Below are 20,785 nucleotides of genomic sequence, written 5' to 3'. Positions count from 1 at the left end.
TATACATATATATATACATGTTTTATAACATGTTTTATAAAAACGCACCCTATAGTATACCTGCTTCTTCCTTTTTGAGAACACACTAAAACTAACTATAGCCAATCATGTAAGATAAATATACTAAATTGAGGTCATCTGACTCTGACAACTATACAGCGCAATCTGTATATATTGTTAATGATACCTAAATAAATGCAAAATAAATATACTTAAAGAAAATTGAAAAAATATTTTATTTAATCCTAAAAAATCTATTAATTTATTGGTAATCAATCAGCCATCACTGAAGATGCAACTTAGACTTATTATGTTAACTATTAATTACCAGAATTAGTAGAACTTATCAATCAGCTGAACACCAAATTATAACATTAGTAATCAAAAAAATGATTATTCAGAAAAGATCGGCATTTTCATACCATTCAGATCGGGTACAGACATTTCACGCGTTTTCATGTTACATAATTCAAATATTTATACAGCGGATGGATGAGTAAATCTATTGGCGCAGGACTACTTGTCACACCCAAATTGATCTACCGGCAAGTTCACAACCTGATTTGATTGTAAATTATTATTTTTATTTCCTTATTTAGCGTAAATTGGTAGTGTACTGTATGTATTGTGCACTGTGCTATTGTACTTTAAATTTTAAATTTAGAGTCCTCAAACGATATACGAAACCCCTTAGTTTTTTAATTTGTATCAGTTCATAATAGTTACAAAAGATGCTCTATTTCACGGGTTCCACTTATAAAGTCATGATCGTCGCTATTTACGGAGTATTACTCCCCGTTATCTTATGACTAGCCTTTCTTGGATACAATGACTTTCATTTTGATAAGACTGTAACGTTCAAAACAAAGTGCCTATAAACTTTATTAAGAAAAAAAATGAATGTGGCGATTCGAATACAAAGTGTTATTGTTCAAAAATAAAGCGCCTTATTAGCTTTAATAAGTAAAAAAAAAAAAAAAGAATTCCAAATGTTCTATCTTATCACAAACTATTTTTGTACACCGGATTTTTTAAAAACATTATAAATAGCATATTACATCGTTTAAAAAGATCAAAATTCCAGAAGTTTTGATAAATTAAAATTTTTTGAAACTTCATAAATCATCCTTTATTATTTCATTATCGGAAAACTTTCTGGAATTTTTATAACATAATATATTTAATATATAAAATATTTATTATTACTTAAACGCAAATTAAATTCAAAAATACTTGTTAATTCAAAAAAAAATGGAACCAGAAGGAGCCGATTTTAGACCAAGTGAACCTTATACTCGTCGTTTACGTAGAATTCTTGAAGAATATCCAGATGGTTCACAAGTACTTCGTGAAATTCTTCAAAATTCCGATGATGCTAAAAGCACCGAACAAATTTTTATTTTGGATCATAATACGTATTCTTCCAATAAATTATTTAAATCAGAATTGCAAAGATTTCAAGGTCCTGCGCTTTTAGCAATAAATAGTGAAATTTTTGAGGAAAGAGATTTTGATTCCTTGTTAAAACTTTCTGACAGTGAAAAACATGATCAATTTGATAAAATTGGAGGTAAAAAAAAAGTTTTTATAATCTTGTGCATCAATGATATCATGCTAATAACTTTATATATTATTATCTTTAGTGATGGGTGTCGGCTTTAATTCAATTTATCATATCACTGATTCTCCTTCGTTCATTACTGGTGATAAGTACGTTATTCTTGATCCACATGAATGGTATTATAAAGGTGGAAAAAAATTCAACTTTGTTGCAGATAACTTGGCCAAAAGATATCCTGGTCAATTTGCTCCTTTCATAATCCCGTCGGAAGAGTCTAGTTCTAATCCATTTAAAACCCCATTTAATGGCACTATCTTTCGTTATCCTCTTCGTGATAATGATGAATCGGATATTTCTAAAAAAATTTATAAGCCACAAGAAATCTTGGACATGTTTCACAAGTTTTACGAGAATGAAAGCATCAATTGCTTATTATTCTTAAAATATATTGAACGTATTCGTTTCTATGAGCTGAAAGAGGGCGCTAATAATCTCGAATTACTTTACACAATTCAATTAGAGAATGCTGATGAAGTACAACACCAACGCCGCTTGATATCCGAAAGTATTGTACCTTTGATGAATTTACTGAATTCTAAGAATCTAAACAGCAATTATCAGTTAGATACATCATCTTATGTCGCATCGTTCTCTAGAAAAAAGAAAAGACATCATAAAGAAACTAATTATTGGTTAGTTTTAAATTATCTTGATAGTTTACTCGAAGCCGAAGCATATTTTCAGAAAAAATTCAAGAGAAATATTGGGGACTATAAATTTATACCAAATGTTGGTTTAGCTTTACCTCTTGGTGATTTAGATGTTACTGGAAAATTATTTTGCTTTTTACCTCTTCCAGTTAATATGCCCTTTCAAGTTTCCGTGCATGGATATTTTGCGGTAGGAATCAAGCAATTTAACGTTAATTGTAATGTTTATATTAAACCATCTTTTTTTATTTGCTTAATAGGTTAGTACTAATCGGCGTACTCTATGGTCTGCTGCGGATAATGAAGACTTGGTAAATACTCAAAAATTTTTACAAATTACTTTTTCTTATTACATACATGCCCATATATTTTTAAATAATTGATCATTGAAATTTTAGGCAGTTGATGCATCGGCACGTCTGAAGGTTAAATGGAATCATTATTTATTTGAAAAAGTTTTACCCAAAGCTTGGGCGAAATTTCTTCGCGAATTACCGTCCAATGTCCCTAATATTCAACCAAATGATGTGAATAAATTCTGGCCGATAGTTAATAGCGACAAAAAAAGTGTACTTAGTAATATTTTTTGCAAGGATCTATTGCAAAACGTTATAACAAATCTTGATATTAAGGATCATGTGTTCAAAGGACCTTCTACATCAAATACCATTGGAACAGTAGATATATCCCTACATTATACATCCTCATTTCAGGAATCTGAATTTTATTGGCTTTCGATATACAATGGCTATTTGGAAGATGAAAAATGGCCTATTTATGATTATGATCTATATGATACAATTGAAAATATTGGATTTCCTATTATATTAAATTCACGCTCCATTACTGGAACCTTGAAAAATTCTAGACACAAAGATTTTCTCAAGCTTTTATCTCCCGAAATTATTCGTACTTATTTAAAATCCAATCATACTAAATGGGAACATGACGTAATAGAGAGAAACGATGTCTTAAAATTATTTAAATACATATTACAAGATAAAAAGTTTAGTTCATTAGAAGGCTTCAAAATGATTCCGCTCGCGAATGGTACTCTTGGTACTTTGACACGATCAAGAAATTCAAACGTATATCTTGATCCAGATCTAAATGATTATAATAATAATAAAAGTTGTAGAAATAATAGAAATAATGATGAACGTCTCATATTTACAAACCAATTGCATAAGTTTATTGACAAATCAATCGATTCTGATTTGTATAAACGTTTGTATAAAAATGCAAAAGCTGGATGGAATTTAAACATCAAAATTTTGGACGAATCCGCCGTTGCCGATATGATTAAATATTCGTTGGATTATGAAAGAAATAAAAATTACGAAGAGATACAAATAAATAATAATAATCGAGAGTGGATTTATCAATTATGGGATATCCTAATGTATCGGAATTGGGATTTGAAAAAATTTGAAGATATTCATCTAATACCAACAAATCGTTCAACTCTTAGAAAGTTAAAAACTCCTACAAAAATTTTTTCAAGTAAAGCAAGCAAATATTCATTTGATAATTATATTTCAATATTTGAAAAGTTTGGTGCTGTTTTTGTTGACAATGGATTTGACATTGAATGGGATAAGTGAGTATTTCGCTTTTATTATAATATTATAATATTTTAAATTAACTAAATAGTATCTCTTTACTTTCGTTAGGATAAATCCGTATATTATCAAGCTTGATGACATTATATCGGTCTTGACTTCGTTCCAAGCTAATCCTTCATATCCAAGTAATTTAGATTGCCAGTTACAAAATAATGAGATATCAATGTTCATTAAATATTTATCTCTTTTTTTGCAACAGTATCAGTATCAAGTAGAGTCTAAACTTACTGAAGTTATCAAAAGATTTCCAATTTTTACTGAAATTGGTTGTAATTCGCCAATCTCATTAATGTCTAAAGATAGAAAATGGTATCTTTTGCCCTTTGAAGAAGTGAACTCATATGGGAAAATTATCTATCCAAGTCAAATGGGAGGATTTCTTGACACTAGTTCAAAATATTTGTGTTATATATTGGAAGATATTATTAAAATTCCTCGATTAGATGTAAATAATTATTGGCGAAATTGTGTAATCCCATTTCTTGAAATGCAATCACCAAAAGACATAGATATAGTGGTTGACAAACTTTTTAATCGATTTCCAGATATACTTGACGAAAGATTGAAGAATGATCTCGGGAGTAAGTCCTTTGTACCTGCTGGTACACTTGAGGAGTCGAAACAACAAAAAACACCCTATAAACCAACATTGGTTAAACCAATAGAGTTGTTTGACCCTGAAAAAAAGAAAGTTAATGATCTATTTTTTGAAGATGAACGAGTCTTTCCCGCTGGCAAATATGGAATATCACGATCATTTTTTGATAATAAGTTCCTTGAGAATTTGAAAAAATTAGGAATTAAAACATCTCTTACTACAGATGATATTATTTTTCGAATAAATACTATTATGAAGAGAAAACAATCTTCTAACATTCAAGATTTCATTCATATCAATGCAAAAAAACTTTTCAAATATATTGATGAAAATTGGGATCAGTTAACAAATACTGATAGCACCATATTCTCGAATGCTATTTTAGGAAATGAGTGGATCCCGACCACGAATGAATCTGGAAAGAAATCCTTTTCGAAACCTCAGGATTGTTATTATCAAAAATACAAATATCTAGTTTGTTTTGTAGCACCAATTCTGGAATATAATATTAAGAATGTAAACTTTTTGAAACTTTTAAATTGGAATATTTATCCTAATGTTGATATGGTTCTAAAACAATTAACATTTTGTTGTGAAAGTGTAACTAGAGGGCAATCACCAAAGGAATTGGAATTAATCTGTAATTCAATTTATAATTATATGAATTTAGCGCTTCAACATAACATGTCCATATTCAATTATATGAAAAATCATTTGAAAAATAAATCGTGGATTTTGTGTGGAGATACATTTCGTTCAACTGATGAAGTCGTTATTGATCTTCCTGATAAACTTACGGGGAGCTACTCCTTAGTTACTAAACTTCCTAAAGAATATAATGAATTTATAAATTTATTTAAATCTATGGGAATTCGAGATGAGATTGGGATTAAAGATTTAATTTTAGCTATTAGAAATACGGCTGAACGGAATGAAAATAAAAATTTATCAATAGAAGAAATAAATAATATCGTACAGGTTCTTGATCATATTGTAACATTACAAATGAGAATCACGGCGGAAGAAAACGATCCGGAAAGGTTTAATGAGTTATTAATTCCAAGTACTGAAAATATACTTGTGGATCTACGAAACATTCATTATGATGACATGGGTAACAGACTTGATAACGAAGAGAAAAGCAAGTATATGATTGCTCATCCCCTTGTATCACAGTATATTGCCAAAAAATTGAATATGCAGACTTTAACAGGAAAAATATGTGGTAATTATGATAAATTAATGATGTCTTATTTATTATATTTATTATTCAATTATTCATCATAAAATATTAACATCAGAAATCTAAATCCACATTTAGATACTGGAGATAGTTCCTGGGAACCATATCGATATGAACAGAACGAATCACTAACGACAAGAATTAAAAATATTATCAAAGTAATTTTTCATAATTTTATCATTAGCTATTTTATTGTAACATGCATTAAAATTTTGAAACATTCTACAAAATTAGGAATATTTACCAAATCAAATAATTAGAGAGTTTCTGCAAGTAAGTAATAATAATGTTATACTGCAAGCATTCCAAAAAATAATGCTGAATAACAAATATATTTATGTTTTCTTCAAATATAGAATGCAGATGATGCAAAAGCCACGCGATTTTCAGTAATAGTAGATCGAAGAAAATATACTAATCGCAAAGAATCTTTATTAACAGAAGAAATGAAAGAATTACAAGGTCCTGCAATATGGATATACAATGATGCAGAGTTTTCAGAGAAAGACTTTCAAGCATTGATCAATCTCGGAATTGGAGGAAAATCTCGTGATGAAAATGAGAATGATACTAGAATTGGAAAATTTGGATTAGGATTCAATTGTGCTTTTCATATTACAGATTTACCAAGCTTTGTGAGCGGAGAAACTATCGCATTTATAGACCCACACGCAAAATTTCTTCCGGCGACAGGATATCCCCCTAAAAAATTAAAAGGCATTCGAATGAATTTTATTGAAAAAGAATTTAAAAAACGTTTTCCGGATCAGTGTTACCCTTATGAGGCTATAGAAGGCTGTGATTTTACAAAAAAATTCAAGGGAACTTTATTTAGGCTTCCACTTAGGACTAAAAGAAGTAAAATTTCTAGTCAAGTACTTGAAATTAATGAAATCCTTAGACTGTTTTATAATGTAGAGAGTAATAAAGAAATGCTCTTTTTAAGAAATATTGAATCATGTAGTTTGTACGACATGAAGGAACAAGGTCCTAATCTAATATGGCAAGCAAAAATTAATAATATCGACAGTTGTCGTAATTCACGTCAGAAAGTTATTGATAATGTTGATGATGCTCAAATTTATCAATTAGATATTGAAATAATCCAGTGCCCACAAAAAGTTTCAGAGATATGGGCTATATGCACAGGAGGACATAATAAAATCAAATCAGAATTTAAAGAACTAAAGGAATTTTCGCAAAAAGAACGAATCAAGGTAAATTAGTTGATTTAATTTTCTCATAATTTAATAGTATTTAATTTAATAACTAATAATCATTTGTTAAAACAAAGCCAAGAGGAGGAGTTGCTTCTTTGCTTGCACGATCAGATGAAAAATCATTGGATGAATTAAAAGCTGAATCGGTAGTTAATTATTTCTATTGAAATCACTATCTAGTATTAATTAAATCATTAATTAATTTATTGTATATTACAGTTTCCGAATCCTCCATTACTCAGGGGTGAAATATTTTCTTATTTATCTCTATCAATGATTAGCAATTTGGGAGTTCATTTGAACGGAAACTTTTCTTTATCTAGTTCAAGATTACAGTCTGAAAATGATTTTTTGAAATCCGATTGTGATGATGCAAAATGGAATAGATATATTCTGCTTGAGGTTTTACCTGACTTGCACATTAAACTATTTGAATATATCGTAGAGCTTGAGGAAGCTAGGCACTTAAAAGAAAGCACTAATTTCATTCCTCATACCACAAAAAATTTTTGGCCCATCGATAAATATTTAATTATGGATATGTATAAAATTTACGCTTTAAATGTTATTAGGAAGTTAGGCGTCAATGAACAAAAAGTTTTTTGGACTGAAGCTAAAGGTGGACGCTTTATTTCATTGAAAGAGGCTAAAATTCTCGAGGAAGAGAAAACAAACATTGCAAATATATTGATTAACTTGGAAGGTCCAATTCAAGTTGTAAAACTTGATAAAGACAAAATGGGACAATTAGATGAGATTGTTAAATCTAAAAAACCTATAAATTTTCCATATACACCTATCAGCGGAAAATTAGTATGCAAAGAATTACAACTAATGAGACCATTTAAGAATAATAATATTATCCGTAACGATGACACACAGGATTCATTATTCCAATTGCTTACCTTTATATTTCAAGACAAGGATTCTTTTAAGCATCTAACTAGATTGCCATTGGTTCCATTGAGCGATGGTTCTGTTGGAAAATTTGGTGGTCAAAAAGTTTACTATATCGGTAAACAAAAACATTTGGATTTGTTTCCGAATGGTCGATCTAGACTTATCTCCATTAATTTACCGAAAGATCTGTTAGAAATCTTTTCCAGTGATGAATTTTCCAAAGTTACAAATATACAAAAATTTGACGCTTCAGCAATTTTTGATCTTTTAAAAGGCGAATTACCAAGTGTAGATATAAGTCTTCCATGGGATCCAAATGGAAAACGTATAAATAATAATTGGCTTCAAAAAATTTGGTCAATGATATTTAAATCTGAAGAAAATATAGAATATTCGAAACTTTCAGAATTTCCACTGTTACCGGTGAATAAGCCTTCTAACATGCTTATAAAACCTGATATAACAACTCCACTTTTATACGCACCTAAAAATGGACAACATAGATTATTTTCGATATTAGTAAAATTAAAAATACGTTTTACTGACATGTCATTTCCCGATAATGCTCACGAAGATCTCAAAAGATGTGTTGTGCAATGCACGCCTATAAGTATTCTTAATTCTTTGGAGAAGGCTTTATCATATACAAATATGGAGGATTTGGAGCAATTGTTTGAGGATAGTAATTTATCACTTTCAGACTACGCAAAGCTCAGGACATTTATTAATGAAGAAATTGATACGTTAATAGGTAAACTAAATGAATATTGTTTATTTAGATATAAACGATAATATTCCGCATTTTTATAACCTTTTTTATTTTTAACAGAGCATGTGCAACATCAAGAAGATTTTGCGAATATTCTTGTTTCTTTACCTATATGGCCAATACATTCTTGCGAAGATAATCTCATTGATGCAAGATCTGGAATCCTTCTTCCATACGAACTTCCATTTTTCTCATTTCATAAAAATACTACTATATACAAGTGCAACAGTAAATCTGACTTCACCACACTTACTAAATTAGGTGCTACCTTTATAAGTGAATTAGATTACGTTAAAGATCATATAATACCAAGTTTTACCAAATTTAAGACTCCTCCCCGAGAATATATTCCTTTCTTGCAGGCCGTTTTATTGTTAAACAATCAAGAAATTGAGGAATATTTCAGACATCGAGGAGTGATACCTAACAAATCACTTACTGAATTTGTAAGTGCCGATGCTTTATACGACATGAACAATACATTGTTCCGCAGTATTTTTGCGGACACTGACAATATTTTACCGCCAGAATTACAAAACAACAATCAATGTTTAAACTCTCTTAGAAGAATTGGTCTTAAACACCAAGTGAATTGTAGTATATTTGTTGAATGTGCAAAAGAAATTGAACTACAGATTAAACAAGGAATAAATCCAAGTGTAGTTAAAGAACGAGCAAAAAACTTGGTGCGATATTTATACGAAAATATAAATGCTTTAAGATTTAATAATAAACAATTGAACAAAATTATGAGGATCAAATTTGTTCCAACAGAAAGGAATATTCGAAACCAATTTTACAAGAAACTGAAGGAGGTTTCATTATTTGAATCTTTTGAAAATCTTTGTTCTCGCAAATATATGAACATATGTTGGACTCAGTGTCCTTTATTCGATGAAAATGTTGAGCCAACCTCATCGTTCAATGAACATTATCCAGGAATTGATTATCCATCCGCAGACAATATTATTGAACATTGGTTTGTTATTGAAAAAATGGCAAAAGGAAAATCTTGGAATAGAAATTGTAAGAAAGAGCTTAAAGGTGTAATTAACGAAATCTACCAAGTAATGAATAAAATTTCTGAACATAAGGACTATGAGTTGTTAATTAGATGTAAAATTGATCAACCTGAAAAGAGAATATTTCTGAATGGAGACGATCCATTTGATGAACAAAATTGGGTCGCAGGAAGGGAACTTATATTTGGTATACAAGAAGATCTTAAAGAAGGAATGTATAAAGTCAAAGATAACTTAAAAGAATATAAGGAATTACTAATGTTAGCTGGAGCTTCGGAAATAGCACCACCAAGACCACCATCACCAAATCCAATTTTCGATCAAAAAGATAAATTGTTCATTTCTTTGCAAAATAAACTTGAAATACAGAATAATAAATATCATGATGTTATTTTCATTATTGGTAAAGAAAAAATCGGAGCTAACAAATATGTACTTTCAGGTATTTTATGATGCCTTTACTTTTGTTCAAAGTATTTAATTATCAATATTTTTTAATCTATTTACTTTTATTATATAGCTGCTTCAACGTATTTCGATAGAATGTTTTACAGCGGCTTAAGTGAATCAACAATGGACAAATCTGAGATTATAATAAGAGATACTCGCCCAGAAATTTTTCGGGTATTGCTCCGATGGTTATATGGAAAATCGTTTGAAGAAGCAATAAAATCTGTCTTACACAATATTCCAGCAGGACAAAGTTATGAAACTTATTACTTAACATTTTTGGTTGATTTGTTAAAGGCAACGGATTATTATGGTGTTGAACTCAAGGATGAAGTAGAAGATATAATTATAAATAGTTCCCTTATTGGTGTTACTAATGTGTGTGACATTTTAAACCGAGCAAAAGATTCTGATGCAAAACGATTAAAAGATTTCTGTGAACAATATATTGAATCAAATAGAGAACTTATCGTTAGAATCTAACGTGGATGCAAAAGAAACATCAAAAATTTCACATATGTTATATTTCTTATCATCAGATAACTAAATATTTAAATAGCTTATGCATCGGTGAAAAGTTAAATTTTAATATTCATACCAGATATTTATAAATTGAACAAAGCGTATGAACATTTATTTATTTACTAAATTTTTTTTTTGATTTGTTTATTTATTTTATTTGCAAACCGTAAAAATTAATAAAGATATATTAAATTTATTATTTTTTTTAATTATTACACTTTTCTTTATTTAATAAATTAGTCGTATTTGCATTTAAGAATAAAATAAAATACAACTAAACCAATTATTTACAAATCCAATTAAAAGAATTCTGAAAATTACCGTAATTTCAATAAATTCTGGGAGATTAATCAAACAGTTTTTTGATATATTTCCGTAAAAGAGAACTTGTGTTTGGGTCATTCATATCTGAAACTTAAATTATTCGATCTATACTAATTATAAATTAGTTAGAGAGTAATCTATAAAACGCCAAAGATTTTTTTTTATTTATATAGACTAGCTGTAACTTATTGCGTTATATAAGAAAATTAGTTATTGCATAATGTTATAATGTGAGTGATGTGAGTGAAAATAAAAATTGATTAAAATTTTATTATATTTAAAAAAGAATCATTAATAATTAATAAAAGAACAATATTAAAATAGTCTAATTATTTAAAATTTAAAAAATTATTTTTTAAATTAGTACCCTCCATGAATTTCTTTCAGAATTTTAAAAATTTAATTATGTAAAAACAAATATTTATATTAAAAAAAAAATAATGTTTTCCTTGTCAAATCAATAATGATTTTTTTGGGCGATTTCATGAATCAAAGACTTACTTACACACAGCATATCTGTACTTATTCTCTTTTTTAATTCTTCTTAAGTTTTTTTATCTTAATTACTTGATTTACCATGTTTTAAGATGGTGAAGAAGTGTCTTTAAATTCATATCAATCATCCTTGTACTGTGTAAATCGTTTATCTAATAAAAACCAAATTTTTTTCAATTTAACAACTCAACCTAACCCTCTCGCATCCTAATCCATATCAAATACCCTAACTTAATCTTATCCTCACCTTAATCCATATCCCGTGCTCTTAATTCCTCACCAATATGTCCTTATTATCTATGGTATTTGATTAGTGAAATTATATACAGTATATAAAGTAAAAAAGTTAAATTATAAGATTTCACCTAAATAATATCATCTAATTTAAAGATTATCTCCTTTTGATTTGGAATACTTCATAATCTTCTATATAAAATTGATTCGCGGTTTCTCTTATACTTTTTTCATAATAAAAATCTCCACACGAAATGTTATCGTAATCCACATATTCACTAGAAGCACATATAGCGATGCCACTACCAAAACATGGACCATGTTCATTGTCATAAAATAATGCATATTTCGCATTTTCTACATTACTAATAATTGTATCTTCAGTATTCTTATTTTTAAAAGAAAAAATAAAAGTTGCTTTAGTTTCAATCCATTTGCCATAAGATTCCCATTTTAGGGGATTATAGCCACCAATAATTTCTTCTGTTCCTTTTATTTTAATAAAAGTAACAGTATTATGTTTTCCATCACATAACTCATGAAATTTTTTAGGTGTAAAACCATCCCGGCTTCCTCTTAATAATAATTCAAATTTATATTCAAATTTGCTTTTAGCTGTTTTATCAATTCGACTTGTAATAGTTGAAACAATACTAGAATCAACTATCTGTGAATCAATAATTTGAGCGATATTTTCAGTCGAGATTATTTTTCTTGGAAGGAAAATGTTATAAGTTGATATACTATCAGGATCTAAATAAAAATTTAATAAATCTTCATAGAGATGATTATTTAAGAGTTTTTGATATGGTCGAACTTTATATGAAAATTCTTTAGCTGATAAACAAAAAAATCTGATTAAAGGTATACAATTTTGTAAAGTAATTTTCATTTTCTTGAAATCATCATCCGTCCAAGTACTAGGATCTGGGATTAGAGTTGGATTTTGTGCAAGACCCCATTTTAAAACATTTTCCCATACTTCAACCTCCTTCATTTGTAAATCATCCCTTTTAATAAGTGAAATTAATGATTGTTCAGAAAGTGAAGTAAAATCAAATGATTTAAATATTTTTTCAGGAGATTGAATCATTAAATTTGTACAAAATTCTCGAAGTTCTAATAAATTATTAGATTGTGAACTTATTTGTTGAATGAATCCAAAATGTTGTTTCATCCACTCAGACTTATTTTCGATTAAATATTTTTGTAAATAATTAACTAGTTCTTAAAGACAAAGTTCATCAGCGGCTGCCAAAATTTTAAGAAAGTCTAAAGTGTCTTGATCGTTCAACGAAAGAATACCACCATAAATATATCTATAATAAAACAAATATTTAATATATATTGGAAATTCCTTATTAAAATATATTAAACTTATAACTTACTCTAAAATACATTGAAATATTTCTGGTGATATATTTGGTAATTTAATATGAACTAAAAAGTTGTCGTTATTCTTTTTATTGGAAGCCAAATTTCGTCGTAAGTATGGAGAACGATAACACAAAATGTTCATGTGAGCACGAAATATTTTTACGTTAGGATCTTCACCGACTTCAATTGTAACATCATAATATTCATTATCTTTTAATAATTCAATATAATTTTGACTTAATTTTGAAAAAAATTGGGTAGACATTTTTTAAAAAAATGAAAAAAATAAAAATAAAGTTTAAGGACAAAATACTTTATACATGTATTATTGTTCCAAATTTATATAGTGCGATACGCCCACATGCATGTAACAATTGTACATGTTTTACATTAGTGACGTCAACAACTAAAGAGAAGAGTTTGTGAAATTTGTAAATAATGAAAAGAGATATGAAAAAAAATGAAAAAAATGAAAAAAATGTTTATAGACAACTGAGTTTATAATAGTTTTACATGAAATACTGGTATCTCTTGGTATAGTGTTCATATTTTACTTTTTTAAAAATCATATTTATTCTATCTAAAAAATCATAAAATATAATTTATTTCGATTACATCACAACACTTGAATGATTCAAACTTAAGAGGCAATAGAACAAAAAAACCCATTAGGGAAAAAAATGACAATAAAAAAAAAAATAATAAAAAATTGGAAAAAAGGTACTTACCGTAGCACCACAGAAATCCAAACCTAAAAGGTGAAAGAATAAAAAAAACCACGGGTTTAACAAAACTGAAGTGAACAAAAAAAAAATAAAATTCCAGTTTAGAAAGAAAGAAAGAAAATACTAAAAATCAAAATTCAGATATTGAAAAACCAGAGAACAAAAAAAAATCAAAAAAAAGATCAATTAAAAAAATCTGATTTTATAAAACTGGAAAATTAAATTTAATAAAAAATCTGATTTTCAAGAATAAGCAAAAGACTGAAAGAATTTAAAATCTCGGTTTAACCGTTAAAGAAAAAACCAAAAAAATTTTAAACCGAGATGATTAGTGAAAAAATAGACTTTTTTTGCAAAAAAAAAATTGTATATCAGTCACATCATGAATTTTCACGTTACACAATTCAAATTATTTATACAGATGGTAATCTAAACGGAGGGGACATGAATTTATAGATGTTATGTTTGGAAAGAAGTCTTGCATATTCTAGTTATTAAAAAAATCTCAGAAATTTTTTTATGCCTATTTATTAAAAAATTTTTTTTTCAATTTTTTAATACGTGTATAAACAGTGCAAATTCAATAATAAATAAGAAAAAAAAAACTACAAAAACTGTTAATATTGTTTGCTCTCCCGCTTTTACATAAAGTAAATAAATAAATAAATAAATAAAAATTACAAAATCAAAACAAATGATAATAAAAAAAACCCTAAAAATAAAAAAAAACTAATTAAAAAAATTTTTTTTTTGGTTTGAACCGGAAAAAATTAAAAAAAAGGATTAAAAAAAATTATTTTAACTAAAAAACTGAAACAAATAAAAATTTTCAGTTTGAAAAAAAAATTGAAAAAAAATAAAAGAAAAAAATATCAAAATTTCAGCCAATAAGAACCGATAAAAAAAGGTATTTTAAAAAAAAATTGGCCTTAAAAAAAAAGAATATTATTATTATTTCAATAATTTGGTGAAAGTTGTTATTTTAAAAAAAAATAATAATTTGACCGAAAAAAAATATAATTAATCTAAAAAGACCGAAAAAGGTATATTTAAAAACACAAATATCGAAAAAATATCATTATTTATAGTATGATTTGATCTAAGTGGCCGATCAGATGAGCCATCAGAATGTACACATGACCCCAACAGCCAATCAAATAATTCTAACCGCGTATGCTATCAAAATCTTATGGCTATTTTGCAATAATTGTATGGTTTCCATACAAACTTGTATAATTGTACAATTATTTTCCATAGGGAGAATAGGGAGAGTATTGATAAGGTTGTGGTAAAGGAAAAGAAGGATGTTGATTAGGCTGTGTTTGTAAAGGAATATATTGATAAGGCAAAGGAGGATTTTGACGCTGTGGCTTTAACCGATTTATCAGCTTTTGACGATAATCACCTATTTTTTCTACTAATTCCTTTATTTTTTCAGCAATGTTATTACCATTTTTTTTCCATTTTTCTAGCAATTCCTCATCTTTTATGATGTTATCAGTGTTATCTTTAACGTTAGTATTAGGTGCTGGATCATTAGTCATTGAAACTGGTGCTATATTTATACATATATTACTTGTTTTTTCATTTTTTTTTACTTTAGATACTTCAGATAATGCTTCCACAAAATTCGAAAGAGCCTCATCCACCTCTACAGGAAAATTCATGGAAATATGCCTAAGTAAATACAAATCTTCATAAATATCAACTAATTCTATCCAACTTTCTCTCAAACTTCTCCGGTCTCTATAAAACTTTTCCTCTAACCTCGTCTCCAATTTCTTCTCTAATTCTACTTTAGATTTTTGTGCATCCATTTCTTTATTAGAAAAGTAATTGTCCACAATTGAACCAACTAATGCGAACAAGCCGCTTGTAGCTGACCCAGCTAATGACAAAAACCCTCCTTCTTGAGAATAATCAGCTAGTGATAAACCGCCACTGATGGCAGAACTTGTAAGCGACAATATACTACTTATAATTGTAATATTCTTACTCATTTGCTTAATGCGATTGAAGTTCTTTATTTCTTCCTCTTTATTAAAAATTTGGGCTTTGACATCAGCTTGCTGTCCAGACAAATTGCCTAAATTTTCATTTAATTGTTCAATTTTATTTTGAATCTTCTTTAGTCTTCTGCCATAACTAATTAATTCTCTGTCTTCATTTTGCATGTTAACCATATTGATTATTTGCTTTTTTATCTAATGAATTTGCAACTTAAAGTTACGAAAGAGGGAAAGAACAAAATAAAAACTTAACCTCTTACGGTAATAAAAACCTTTCCAATGAGTTCGTTAAATATTAAATTTTCATGTGTAATTATGTATACAACGTTTATGTATAATTATGTATATAACGTTTGATTTGTCTATTTTATTGTTTTTTTCCTTTTTTTTATTTTTTTTTCTAGTAAAAACCTTTCCTAAAACATAAATGCCGATCGTCACACATATTATTATTTCAATACAATGTAAACAATGTATAAAATTTAGAGTTTGTATCCGTCCATCCGGATATCCGATTTTTGTGTTATCCGTTTATCCGGATATTCAGCTAATTTATCCGGATATCCAGAATTCTGTATCCGGTCAATTTTTTAACGGATAACTATGGCAAGCCGTACTTGACAAAAGTGTGCCGTATTTTACGGCAGCTACAGCAGGTACGGCAGGTGTCGCGGCAGGTGTCACGGCAGGTAGCGCCTGTTTTCAGCGGCAGGTGCGGCAGGTAGAGCCTGTTTTTAGCGGCAGGTACAGCAGGTACGGCAGCAGGTACGGCAGGTAGAGCCTGTTTTTAGCGGCAGGTACAGCAGGTACGGCAGCAGGTACGGCAGGTACGGCAGCAGGTGGCGCCTGGTGTTGCGGCAGGTAGCACCTGATTGCGGCAGGTGTTTTTTTCCAGCAGTTGTTTTCGGTAATAGGCTATTTTTGGAAATTGGATTTTTGAGCTTTTTAGTATAGATTTACATTCATTTCCAAATTAATTTAATTTTCTCAACATAAATGGTTAGGTCAAATTTTTTTCTGAATTGCTGGTCCTATACCATTCTACTGGATTAATTATTAGTCTAATTTTAGATGCTACATAGTACATAACGCATAGAGTTGACCCGAAAGTATTAAATAAAGTGTTTTGGCATTTTTTCTTGAAATTTTGTACGTAAAAATGCCAAAACTTTTTATATTCAAATTATTAAGAAAAAAAATTTCAAAAAAAAACGTCATGTTTAACGTTTTTTAATAAAAAACATTCTATTTCTTTTAATGAAAAAACGTCAGGTTTGACGTTTTTTTCAATTTAAAAAACTTTTTTTTATTTCTTTTAATGAAAAAACGTCGGATTTGACGTTTTTTAATTAAAAAAATGTTTTTTTGTTTCTTTTAATGAAAAAAACGTCTAGTATGACGTTTTTTTAATGAAAAAACTTTTTTTTATTTCTTCTAATAAAAAAACGTCCAGTTTGACATTTTTTAACTAAAAAAAAACATTTTTCTAATGAAAAAAACGTCTGGTTTGTCTTTTTTTAATTTAAAACTTTTTTTATCTCTTTTGATGAAAAAACGTCAGGTTCGACGTTTTTTTGTTTTTATTTAATGAAAAAACGCCTGGTTTGACGTTTTTTTAATTAAAAACTTTTTTTTTAATTTCTTTTAATGAAAAACTTCGAGTTCGACATTTTTTATTTTTTTTTGTTTCTTTCTTTTAATGATAGTAATGCTGTCTCAAGTGACGTAACATAATGGACGTTACTTCACACAATTTTGACGTATAACGTAATTAAAAAGTAATTAAATAATTAATATAAATAAAAATATTAAATAAATTAGCATATTTTTTATAGTTTTTTACTTCAGATCACCGGGGGTGATCATCACCGTTGGCCAAAATTATCAAATTTTACCGGCACTCTATTTTTTTAATGCTGGTTGATCGTCATATTTTCAGTCATCACCCCCGGTGATAGTTAGAAAAATTCTTTTTTATTATTTACTGTATATATAATTAAAAATACCATAATAACAATTACTGCTTCTTTTAATTAACAGCATAATTTAACATTTTTCTATATGCAATTTTACTATTTATACTAGTATATAAACGAAGGATATAAATTCATAATGATACATGTATTAATAATGTTTTTATACGATTTTTTCCTTAGAAATAACATATCATAATAGTCCGTTGAAAAGATACGGGAAAATGCAACAATTTCGTATCACTAAAAATACGATTTGGATAATTTGGATACGGAATTTGCATGGAACTGAACTCACACGGAATTCACATGATTAGGACTGATTTGTAATGTAATTTGGTCACAAAATTTACCACTTAAATTTATTGCTAGTTACATTATAAAATTAATTTTAAAAGATAATATTTATTAAATTAAAATAAAATATAATTATATTATAAAAAGTTCCTCCTAACTATTGTAAACTAAAACAAAATGAAACTTTAAATTTCCTAGTAGATAAACCACTTCTCCTATCTACCTATATTAAGTCTAGATTCATCCAAGTCGGTCTTCTAGAATCTAACAACCTAAAAAACAAAAAAAAAAGAAACATAAGAATATTTCTTTAACTCAATTAGAAGCCGTAATCATCCAAGTCTCCAAGAGTTGGTTTGGAGTCCTGTAACAGAAAGACCTACAATAAAGAAAAAAATCCTGAAGCATTCCACAACAACGAAACAATCTACAAAAAGAAACAACCCATGAAAAAAAATTAACCCACGAAAAAGAATTGACCCACGAAAAGAAACAACCAACGTAAAAAGAATTGACTCATGAAAAGAATGAAAAGAATAGCCCACGAAAATGAAACAACCCATGAAAATGAAATAACCACGTAAAAAGAATTTATCTACATAAAAAAAATTGACTCATGTTAAAAGAACTGACCCATGAAGAAGAACTGACCTGTTCAACCGGCAAAAAAACATATATCAACCTACAAGACAAAAAAAAAGAATAAAATAAAAGAATTTTAAAAAACCTAAAAAAGGGAAATAAAAAAAAATTTTTTAAAAAAAAGAGGGGTGATAAAGTTAGGAAAGGACGACGATGAATAAAGTTAGAAAATAAGAGGGAGACAAATGAAAAGAATTTTTTTTTTTTTTAAAAAAAAAGAAAGGGTAGTGAAAAAATAAAATCAAAACAATTTTTTAAAATTTTTTAAAGGGGGTGACGAAGTTAGAAATAAAAAGAAAAAAATAAATTTTTAAGTGACAAAATAAGAAAAATAAAGGAAAGAAAGGAAGATCAAAAGCAGTATAATCAGTACAAAAAACGTATCACAACAAAACAATAAGCAATCACGTGATCACATATTATGATACGGAATGACAATAAAATTATTATCTAAAAAGGATTAAGTTTAAAAATTCCGTATATATTCTGTGTATATTAATTTCCGTATGCATTCTTATACATTAAACTTTTTTTAAAAACATTTAAAAATGAATTACGTATTAAATATATGGAATTGTTATACGGAATCTATAAAAACGTATGTCAAAACATATCATTTTGTATACAGATTTTTTATAGGGTTTACTATAATCTAGTATTTAAAACATCATCAACTATGCCAATAGGATTAAATTCCATATGTTTATAACTTCTTTATTAGTGTTGGGTATATTAAGCTCTTCACGCAATCCATTTTCTCCATCCTGAAAGATTAGATTTTGTAGATCTAAAACTAGAGTCATACCCTAGGGCCGGTGACCGGCCCTTTCTAAGAGTATGATATATACCATAAATTTTAACACTTAATTGCAGAAATAAAAGTATTGATAAGATATAATTTGAAATAAATAAATAATTTATTTTATTTTTTTTTTCATCTAAAATATTTTAATTTGTTTTTTACGTTTTGATTTAATAATCTTGTAATTGGCCTTAAAAGAAGAATTTATAAAAAACAATTTTTTTTAAAAAAATTTTTTCGTTTCTACTTTCTAACCAAAATAAAATAATTCAATAAAATTTATTTCACATGATTAAAACTTAATATTGTAGGATATTTCAAATTAAATTTGGACGATTCTATGTCCACATATTATGTTTTTAATAAATCAATTCATGTAATATATAATTTTTTTTATAAATCAATTCATGTAATATATATTTTAATAAGAAAATTCATATAATTTTTCTTTAATAATTAAATTCATATAATGTTTTTAATAATTAAGTTTGTATTATATTTTTAATTATAATTTTTTACTAATAAATATTTTTTTAATAAATAAATTTAATAAATTCGGATATATAATTTTTCTTAATAAATCAATTCATGTAATATATATTTTAATAATTAAATTTGTATAATGTTTTTTAATAATTACTAAATTTGTATAATGCTTTTTTTAATAAATAAACTCGTATAATGTTTTTTGAATTTTTCTAACTATCACTGGGGTGATGATCACCGGTAACTGAAATTATGACGATCGACTAGCATTAAAAAAATATAGTGCCGGTAAAAATTGATAATTCTGGTCAACGGTAATGATCACCCCCGGTGACTTGAAGTAAAAAACATGTTTTTTAATGAATAAATTTAATAAATTCGGGTATATATATTAAAATTCAGATATATATATATTTTTGGATATATATATTTTTTATATAATTTGGATATATGTAAAATTCAGACATATTTTTTTTTTATATTTGATCAGGTTCATTTAAGAATGTTATTTGCTTTATATATTTAATTTCCTTCAATTCCTATTATAATTAATCCCAAAAATTAGCCTCCTAAACCATGTATACTGTACGAATAATAAATATTTCCTTGATGTTAATATGTAGTTAGCTCCCAGATTTTTGGCCAGCCAAATTGACAATTCATAATTCCTTGATGTCAATATATGGTTAGCTCTTGATTTTTGATCAACCAATTCGGATCATGCTGCAGATCATGATTAATTTTTTTTTTTTTATATAAACGACCATTGTTCGTAATATATCAACTCAATATCAATATCAA

At 27.6% G+C, this 20,785-nt stretch overlaps 3 protein-coding genes across 3 annotated transcripts; 1 reads left to right on the top strand and 2 right to left on the bottom strand.

Moving 5' to 3' along the window:
- Positions 1-1,251: 1,251 nt before the first annotated feature.
- On the top strand, positions 1,252-10,581 carry OCT59_028783 (uncharacterized protein; the record flags this gene model as incomplete). Its single annotated transcript, XM_066147551.1, has 12 exons — positions 1,252-1,570; positions 1,644-2,461; positions 2,532-2,582; positions 2,670-3,871; positions 3,945-5,719; positions 5,816-5,895; positions 5,972-6,010; positions 6,094-6,954; positions 7,032-7,103; positions 7,177-8,608; positions 8,687-10,090; positions 10,169-10,581. 12 exons carry the CDS (start codon positions 1,252-1,254, stop codon positions 10,579-10,581), a joined length of 8,466 nt encoding a protein of 2,821 aa, XP_065994250.1.
- A 1,249-nt stretch (positions 10,582-11,830) lies between these two features.
- OCT59_028782 (uncharacterized protein) lies at positions 11,831-12,850 on the bottom strand (the record flags this gene model as incomplete). Its single annotated transcript, XM_066147550.1, has 1 exon — positions 11,831-12,850. One exon carries the CDS (start codon positions 12,848-12,850, stop codon positions 11,831-11,833), a length of 1,020 nt encoding a protein of 339 aa, XP_065994249.1.
- A 2,169-nt stretch (positions 12,851-15,019) lies between these two features.
- Positions 15,020-15,958, bottom strand: OCT59_028781 (uncharacterized protein; the record flags this gene model as incomplete). The annotated part of the gene is made up of 1 exon (XM_025328463.1): positions 15,020-15,958. The coding sequence occupies one exon, from the start codon at positions 15,956-15,958 to the stop codon at positions 15,020-15,022; it is 939 nt and encodes a 312-aa protein (XP_025166542.1).
- Positions 15,959-20,785: the final 4,827 nt, after the last annotated feature.

The sequence above is a fragment of the Rhizophagus irregularis genome, chromosome 8 (assembly GCF_026210795.1).
Source record: "Rhizophagus irregularis chromosome 8, complete sequence".
Lineage (NCBI taxonomy): Eukaryota > Fungi > Glomeromycota > Glomeromycetes > Glomerales > Glomeraceae > Rhizophagus > Rhizophagus irregularis.
This window is presented reverse-complemented; position numbering and strand designations above follow the sequence as displayed.